Raw genomic sequence first — 9,030 nt, 5'->3', positions numbered from 1 at the left:
TATAACCGTCTGTAGCACGGTATTTGCTGGTTTTAGGTGTTCTTACAAAGCAGGCAGGACTAGGTGGGACTTTGGCCCAGCGGGGCTTCTGATTGGCCACTAGAGATTTGATTGGCTGTACAGATTGTTTTAAAAAAGGATCTTCACTGTGGGACCGAAGGTCAGCCGCGGCAGCCATTTTGTGGCTGGCTCCGCCTCGTGCGGCAGCCATTTTGTGGCGTCCGTTTTGCGGCTGCGCCAGCCTCCCTATGTCAGAATCCCAAAGGGGCCCGCAGGCCCAGAAAGGCTGAGGACCCCGTTCTCGTCCTTATGCTCAAAGCGCTCCGTCTTCTCCGTCATCCCTCACTGCTCCCGCCAAGTTCATTCCCTCTCCCTCCCCCCGCTTCATCGCCGTGGCCCCGTTTCCATCCGTAAGACTATGCCATAACCAATGGCCACAGTTATAAAGACAATATATAAAACAAACAAACACTGTGATAAAAATGACAATGACATTTGACATGCAGCTGCTTGGAATCATTCAGATTAGTTTTTAGAGAGTCTGGGTGCGTTCAGACGCGCCGTTTCAGCCGGCATAAACTGTACCAGTTGGAACCGGTGCAGCTTATGCCGGCTGAAACGTGATCACACTTATCTCCTGTCTGCGGAGCCCATCGCTGTATGCCCGTTCACACACAGCGGGCATCGGCGGTTTGTTTGTTTGTTTAACACAGTTTGCGCATGCGCATAGGCAGCCATCCACAGAATGGCAATCTTCACGCATGCGCAAAACACCCCGTCTTACATTTAAACTTTAAAGGTAAGGACTTACCTTTAAAGTTTAAAGAGCAAAGTGGCCTCCCTGAGGTCCCGGACTCCTCTAAAAGTTAAACTAAGGACCTTTTCTTTTTTAAAAAAGCTAACGCCGGGGCGAAGCTTCGCCCAAGCGCATATCGCCAACCTAAAAAAAAATGGCGGGCGAAAATCGGAAGCCTTGGGCTTCCGAACGGAAGTGGCTCTACAACGGTGGAGAGGGATCAGACGGGGGGGGGGGAACGATTACAACCGTTGCACTCAGGATACCACCACTTGGGGACCTAGTGGCAGAGTACAACGGTTTAAAGCTCTTTGCAACGGTTAGGGACGGAAGGCACATGTTCGCCGTGTGAACGCCGGTAAGTACACCGATTCCAACCGGCACCTATACTGCTGCAAATGCCCCGTCTGAACGCACCCTCTGAGTTCCAACTGGAGTGGTGGAGAGCATTTGTCAGCCTATTTAAAAAGGAGGCTTCTAGCTGGGTAGAAAAGGGGACTGGTAGCCACTGCTAGAAATAAATGAACTGGCTCGCTCCTAATTCGAACGCCTGAAATGGATCTAGAAGTAAGTTTAAAGTTAAAAATGATTAACCATTTCAAAAATTTTTAAAAACGATAACAAAACCAACATTCTATCCGGCTTCGTGTTTCTTCCCGCTTTAAGCGACCATTGTTTGTTCCAGGGTAATTTGAAGAAAGTAAAAAAGAAGTTAAGCTGTAACCATTTGAAAATGGCACCAGAAGATCAATTTAAAAAGAAGTTAAGCGGTAAAAATTTGAAGAAAGTAAAAAAGAAGTTAAGCTGTACCAAGAGGCTGACACCTTTCAACATAAATAGGGTTCAATATGTTGTCGAAGCCTTTCACGGCCGGAGTTCATTCGTTGCTGTAGATTTTCCGGGTTGTGTGGCTGTAATCTTGGCCACGTTTCGCCAATAGCAGAGACTGGCATCCTCAGAGGTATAACACAGAAAGATGGAGTCCTCTCTGTGTCGATGTGAGAAGAAAAATGGTAGGCAGGTAATTTACATCTACTCAGGAAGGAGGGGGAGGGCGGAGTCATTCTCTTGTAGGAGTTCCCCAGGCTATGAACATGCTAATTATTAACAGCCAGTCCACATACAAAAGAATCCACATACAAAAGAACAGTTCAACAGCCAATCCACATACAAAAGAACTTCCTCAGGAAACAGGAAACCTCCTCAGGAAACAATCCATATACAAAAGAACCTCCTCAGGAAAGCTCCTCCATTAGTATGTTCATAGCCTGGGGAACTCCTACAAGATAATGACTCAGACCTACCCCACCTTCCTGAGTAGAGATAAATTACCTGCCTACCATTTTTCTTCTCACCATGACACAGAGTACCCCACCTTTCTGTGTTATACCTCTGAGGATACCAGTCACATCTGCTGATGAAACGTCAGGTCCTACACGGCCAAGACCACGGCCATACAACTCGGAAAATCTATAGCAACTAATAAACAGGATTACGCCTGAGGAAGATTGGTGAAATGAGTTTATAACTGGTCGCTCATTGAGGACGACAGACTTTTCCATGAGAATGTTAGAATTTCCTTAGTAATACTGGAAAAAACTTTCATTTGTAATATAAATTGATGTTCAGAAGATTTATTAAATGTCATTGTCATTTTTTTTATCACAGTGTTGGTTGGTTTGATATACAGCCAATGGCCACTGCAGGTTCTCCCTCCACCCAAAAAACTCCTCTTCCTAATCCTCCCCAAGACCCATTTCTTCAGGACAGCCAGCTAAGGCCCACGCATCCTCTGAAGGAAAGCCCTGGGCAAACAATCCTAGGGGAAGGAGAATATGGTCTACGTACCTTCCAGGTGGGCTGGGAACTCCCAGTCATCTTCGAAGTTTAAATATCCAGAGAAGCGCCGAGAGGCAGGAATGGAATCGTGCTGGAAGTTGGGATCTTGGCTAGGATTGAATGGAGCGAAGGAGACGCCGTTAGCATACATGGCTCGTGGAGATGGGTGGCACTGTGGTGGCTGGTATTGTGGCCCAGGGTGCCAATTTGCATTTCCATTCCATGCTATTCCTGTAAAAATCAGGAGAAGGGAAGGAGGCTGTTATCCTGGAACAAGCACAGGCAAACTTTCATCTTAAAGGTAAAGGTTCCCTTGCTCGAAAGCCAGTCGAATCGAAGACGTTTCCGTGGTCATGTGGCCAGCATGACTAAACACCAAGGCGCACGGAACGCTGTTACCTTCCCACCGAAGTGGTACCTATTTATCTACTTGCAATTTCTTGCTTTCAAACTGCTAGGTTGGCAGGAGCTGGAACTAGTGATGGGAGCTCACTCCATCATGCGGCACCCGGGTCTCGAACTGCTGAACTACTGACCTTCTACAGCCTGTAGTTCAGCGTCTTAACCACTTGAGCCACCGCAGCTCCTAACTTTCATCTTACGGAACCTCAAAGGCTAGCATTTATTTCAATATGAGCTTTCATGAGTCACAGCCTAGAGACGTAAAATTTCAGGAAATTCTGAAGCCGCGGGGAATATTGATTTTTTTCCCCATTAAAAAAACAAAACAGAAATTCTGGCGCAAAAAAAAAAAATTAATTTTAGGCAATACTTACTTTCCTGTCAAACTTAACTTCTTTTTACTGTTTGAACACAAAATACATCATTCGGTGTACTTAGTTTAGAAAACTGGACTAGTTGTCATATTGAAGGAATTCAAAAGTATGATATGTCTTCCTTTTCTATAAGAAAAAACTGTGACTGAACTCAGTACCTGAGCATGTTGCAACCTTGTCATGATCTGTGTAGGACGGGGAGACAAGGCCTAGTGAGGTCTAGGCCCAGGAGACCTGTGTGGGAGTGGAAAGCAGACACAGCCTACACTCCCCACAATGCTTGGCGACAGTGGTAACCAATTGGTGTCTAGGGATTGTATGAGGGGATTGTTACTAAAACCTGGTGGGCTGTGGAACTGTGTTCTTTTCTCTCTCACAGAGTTAAGCTGAGAGGACAGTCTGGCCTGAGAGAAAGTTCCCTCACTCAGGACAGAGTGAGTACAGGCACCTGCCTCGTATAAGAGGCCGTGGGCCTTGAATAATAACCAGTTAAGAGAAACAGGTAGCCGCGTTTAATTTGTTTTATTTACCTTCAGTCACTGTTAGATATCTGAAGCACCTTGTCTTGTTTTCCTGGCCCCATTACTGTATTAATAAACCATTTCCTTCATGTTCTCGGCTTAAAAGGGGCATTTTGGTTGGGCTTGGGAGGGTGCACTGGGCCTCCCCAAGGGACCCTAAGGCCAGAGTGCTGGCGGAAGGAAGGTGGCAACCGACGGTGTCATGACAAACCTACTGTACCCTATGACACTATCGCACATGTATCACAAGCACCAAGTTGAGGACCCCCTGGATTAGAAGGGTGAAGGCAATGGGGAGCGGAAAACCATAAGAAGGGGGGGGGGGGGGGCGCAAGGGTCCGCTTCTCACACACGGGAGACTTAATCTGGATTTTTCCCCAAGTTACGATGCCTTTTTGCCGTCTTCCTCTTCGATCTTTCTCTCTCTGTTTTTGTCTCCCACAGAAACGCAATACTGCGGATGCATTTGGAATCCTGGCTAATTGTGTTGGGTGCAGCCACAAAATGGCGGCCCCAGTTCACCTTAAGACCATAAGAGAAGCCAATGTTGGACCAGGCCAGTGGTCCATCCAGCCCACCACTCTGTGTCACACAGTGGCCAAAGCCCAGGGGTCATCAGGAGGTCCACCAGCACGGCCAGAACGCCAGAAGCCTTCCAACTGTCGCCCCCCCCCCAAGCACCAAGGATACAGAGCGTCACTGCTCCAGACAGAGTGTTCCATCTCTACCTTGTGGCCAATGGCCACTCATGGACTTCTGCTCCATATGTTTATCCAACCTTGAAGCTGTCCATGCTTGTTGTTGCCACCAAGGCAGTGAATTCCACATGTCAATTACTCTTTGGGTGAAGAAGGGCTTCCTCTTATCTCTTCAAAGCCTCCTGCTGCTCCTTAATTTGATTCAGTGCCCACAAGTTCACTGCCACAAGAAGTGGTGGCGGCTACAAGCATGGACAGTCTAGACTCTTCCTCCTAATCTCTATAATAGAATATGGGCTAAGGTCATGAGGGCACTAGAGCTTACATATACTCCAAAGATACAGGAAGACAAGGAGGATCCTGGGTTCTTTCCTGTAGGCTCTGACAAAACCATTCAGAGCAAGTGATGCTCTGTCTTCTTGGTGCTTGGGGGGGCCAACAGTGGGAGGGCTTCTAATGTCCTGGCCCCACTGGTGGACCTCCTGATGGCACCTGGTATTTTTGGCCACTGTGTGACAGAGTGTTGGACTAGATGGGCCTTTGGCCTGATCCAACATTGGCGTCTCTTATGTTCTTAAGTTCTTGTATGGGGAGAAAAGTACTTCTTTCTCTACCTTCTCTATCCCAGGCATAATTTTGTAAACCTCTCTCATGTCACCCCTCAGTTTGGTGTTGTGGTTAAGGGCGTGGGTTCTAATCTGGGAGAACCGGGTTTGATTCCCTGCTCCCCCACATGCAGCTGCTGGTGTGACCTTGGGTCAGCCACAAGTTCTCTCAAGAGTTCTTCTCTCAAGAGCAGTCCTCAGAAGAGCTCTCTCAGCCCCGCCTACCTCACAGGGTGTCTGTTGCAGGGAGGGGAAGGAGATTGTAAGCCACTCTGAGACGCCAACTCAGAGTATAAATCCAACCTCCTCCTCCTCCTCTTCTATCAGCATTTCTCCAAGGTAAAGAGCCCTAACCTCTTTAACCTTTCTTCACAGGGAAGGAACAGCATTATAGCTGCCCTTTTCTGCACCTTTCCCAATGCTGTGATGTTGTTTTTTGAGGTGCGGCGGCCAATGCTCCCTCTAAACTGTGGAGTCCTGTGAGCAAAAATTCCACCTTGTGAGCTACCAGCATTGAAGTTGTGAGCAGGTGATTTGGCGACTGCATACGTTTTGCTCTGGAGCCGCCCTTCCTGAGCAAAGACAGAAATGTGTGCGCCGGAGGCTAAGAAACTGTGAGCTGGCTCACGCTCACTCAGCTTAGAGGGAACACTGGCGGTGACCAGAACTGGACAGAGTATTCCAAATGAGGCCTCGCCATCGATTTACACAGGGGCTTTAAGATACCTTCGGTCACACAGTGAGGATCCGTGCACAGTGGGCGGCAACTGCTGCCAATGTAGCATTTTTAAACATCTGAACCATCAATCAAATATCCAGTCAGAGCAAATATCCCCACCTTGCCTGGCCCACATCCTAAAAACACTTGGTGGGCACCAGCAAAGGTACTGGTGGATGCCACGGCACCTGAGGGCACCGGATTGCAGACCCCTGCTCTCTCAACACCAGGGCTGCCAAAGGGCACGCTTCGCAATTCCAACAAAGAACGAAGAAGAAGAAGAAGAGATTGGATTTATACCCCGCCCTTCACTACCCAAGGGAGTCCCAGAGTGGCTCACAAACTCCTTTCCCTTCCCCTCCCCACAACAGACACCCTGTGAGGTAGAAGAAGAAGAAGAAGAGATTGGATATATACCCCGCCCTTCACTACCCAAGGGAGTCCCAGAGCGGCTTACAAACTCCTTTTCCTTCCCCTCCCCACAACAGACACCCTGGGAGGTAGGTGGGACTGAGGGAGCTCTTTCAAGAACTGCTCATGAGAGAACAGCTCTGAGAGAGCTTGTGACTGACCCAAGGTCACACCAGTAGCTGCATGTGGAGGAAGAAGAGATTGGATTTATACCCCGGTGGGATTTATACCCGAAGGAGTCTCAGAGCGGCTTACGATCTCCTTCCCCTCCCCACAACAGAAACCCAGTGAGGTCGGTGGGGCTGAGAGAGCTCTGACAGAAACGGCTCTTTTTCAAGAACGGCTCTGACAAGACTACAGCTCGCCCAAGGCCATCCAGCAGACGCAAGTGGAGGAGTGGGGAATCAAACCCGGTTCTCCCGGATTAGAGTCCGCACACTTAACCACTACACCAAACTGGACCAAAAAGCCGAAGGAACAATTCGGGCCACAGTGTTCATCCCCCATGGCAGTTTCCAAGCCGCTTTTTACATCTCTAGGGCCTGTGGTAGAACTCTAGGACCCAGGTAGCAACCACTGCCAGGGCGGCCTTTTACCATCTTTGGCTGGCTCGGCAGTCGGTCCCCTATCTCAGCCGTGAGGACCTGGCCACAGTGATCCATGCGACGGTCACCTCAAGGCTAGACTACTGCAACGCTCTCTACATGGGGCTGCCTTTGTCGCAAGTTCGGAAGCTGCAGCTGATGCAGAATGCTGCGGCCAGGCTGTTGATGGGTCTCTCGAGGAGGGACCACATTCAGCCTATGCTGAAAGCGCTGCACTGGCTGCCGATAGTGTACCGGATTCGCTTCAGAGTGCTGGTTCTGACCTTTAAAGCCCTTTATGGCCAGGGTCCAGCCTACCTGAGGGACCGCCTTTCTCCATATGTTCCCCCAAGGGCACTTCGGTCGGGAGGGCGTCATCTCCTGTAAATTCCAGGCCCAAGAGAAGTTAAATTTGCTGTGACCAGGACTAGGGCATTTTCGGTGGCGGCTCCTACCTGGTGGAAGGAGCTCCCGGAGGAGATCTGGGCCCTGTGGGACCTTTCTCAGTTCCGCAGGGCCTGCAAGACGGAGCTCTTCTGCCAGGCCGTTGAGTAGGAGCCGCCGCCACCACTATTCCACCTGTACCCCCTATGCCCTGGCGTACTAACATCTGATTGCCTGGCCCCTGAGGGCGGAGCGAGGCGCTGGACACGGCTCCGAGGGCAAGATCGTAGGTAGCTATGTGAGGTCAAGATCTCCCCTTCTTGCTTGAAATTTGCTGTAATTTGTTATATATTTTATTGTAATTTATTGTTTTTAAATTATATGTTATTGTTTTAACCTGGCACATTGTGCCCCCGTTAGCCGCCCTGAGCTTTCAGGGTAGGGCGGGATATAAATGTAAATATAAATAAAGAAATAAACTTCCCACCCATCCGGGAACAACAAACCGCTCTATCAATGCCCCACCCCTCACCGTTTTGTGGGCGTTTCTCTTTCAGGTCGACTCCCCAGGCTTTGCCCACGTGAGTCAGCAGCAGCTTGGTGATGTAGCGGTGCACCAACATGTTCCAGTGGACCCCGTCAGGGGCCCGGTACTCTTCGAAGAAGCGGAAGCAGTAGTTCAAGTCTAGAACGTCAAACTGGTAGCAGGAGGCCAGGGTGGCCCCTTCGAAGTTGGCCCTCAGGATGTCCACGGGAGTCGTCTCGTTCTTCATCTGCACGTGACAGGAAGAAGAAGAAGGAGAAGAAGGAGAAGAAGGAGAAGGAGAAGAAGGAGAAGAAGGAGAAGGAGAAGAAGGAGAAGGAGAAGAAGAAGAAGGAGAAGGAGAAGGAGAAGGAGAAGGAGAAGAAGAAGAAGGAGAAGGAGAAGAAGAAGGAGAAGGAGAAGAAGAAGAGATTGGTTTTATACCCCACCCTTCACTACCCAGAGGTGTCTCAGAGCGGCTGACAAACTCCTTTCCCTCCCCCTCCCCACAACAGACACCCTGTGAGGTAGGCAGGGCTGAAAGAGCTCTTTTGAGAACTACTCTTGAGAGAACAGCTGAGAGAAGAAGAAGAAGAAGGAGAGACTGGATTTATGCCCCGCCCTTCACTACCCAAATGAGTCTTACAGAGCGGCTTACAAACTCCTTTCCCTTCCCCTCCCCACAACAGACACCCTGTGAGGCAGGTGGGGCTGAGAGAGCTCTTGACAGAAACTGCTATTTTTCAAGAACAGCTCTTATCAGAGCTACGGCTTGCCCAAGGTCATCCAGCCAGGTGCAAGTGGAGGAGTGGGGAATCAAACCCGGTTCTCCCAGACTAGAGTCCGCGCACTTAACCACTACACCAAACTGGAAAAGGAGGGATCGGATGGGATTTTAAAGGGTCATCTCTGATAGGCAAACCAGCAAGACGGACAACCTTTTCTTATTATCGTGTGTGCGTCACCCGAGCAGGTGGAGCGGATTTCAGCATCCCTGTGAAACAGCACAGGGCAAATTTGGGCAAAAGGATAAGATGTCCACAACACAGATGGCTGAGCAGAACTGTGGTTGGGAGAGAAGGAAACGGTTTTCCAAGAAAACTATGACTGTTCCAAATAAGGGCAAATAATATATAGGCTTGGCAAGCATACTTGTGTATAGATATAAAGGAAAT

The 9,030-nt window shown here is 49.3% G+C and overlaps 1 protein-coding gene across 1 annotated transcript; it reads right to left on the bottom strand.

Annotated features, from left to right (window-relative positions):
- Nucleotides 1-2,644: 2,644 nt before the first annotated feature.
- On the bottom strand, nt 2,645-8,105 carry LOC107125084 (PC-esterase domain-containing protein 1B-like; the record flags this gene model as incomplete). Its single annotated transcript, XM_015428549.1, has 2 exons — nt 2,645-2,866; nt 7,865-8,105. Coding segments are annotated over 2 exons (463 nt in total), but the record flags the coding sequence as incomplete, so codon positions are not given.
- Nucleotides 8,106-9,030: the final 925 nt, after the last annotated feature.

This window comes from Gekko japonicus, unplaced genomic scaffold (genome assembly GCF_001447785.1).
Source record: "Gekko japonicus isolate JY-2015 unplaced genomic scaffold, Gekko_japonicus_V1.1 scaffold8527, whole genome shotgun sequence".
In the NCBI taxonomy this organism is placed as follows: Eukaryota; Metazoa; Chordata; class Lepidosauria; order Squamata; family Gekkonidae; genus Gekko; species Gekko japonicus.
The sequence above is the reverse complement of the archived record's forward strand: the minus strand, read 5'-3'. Positions and strand labels throughout refer to the sequence as shown.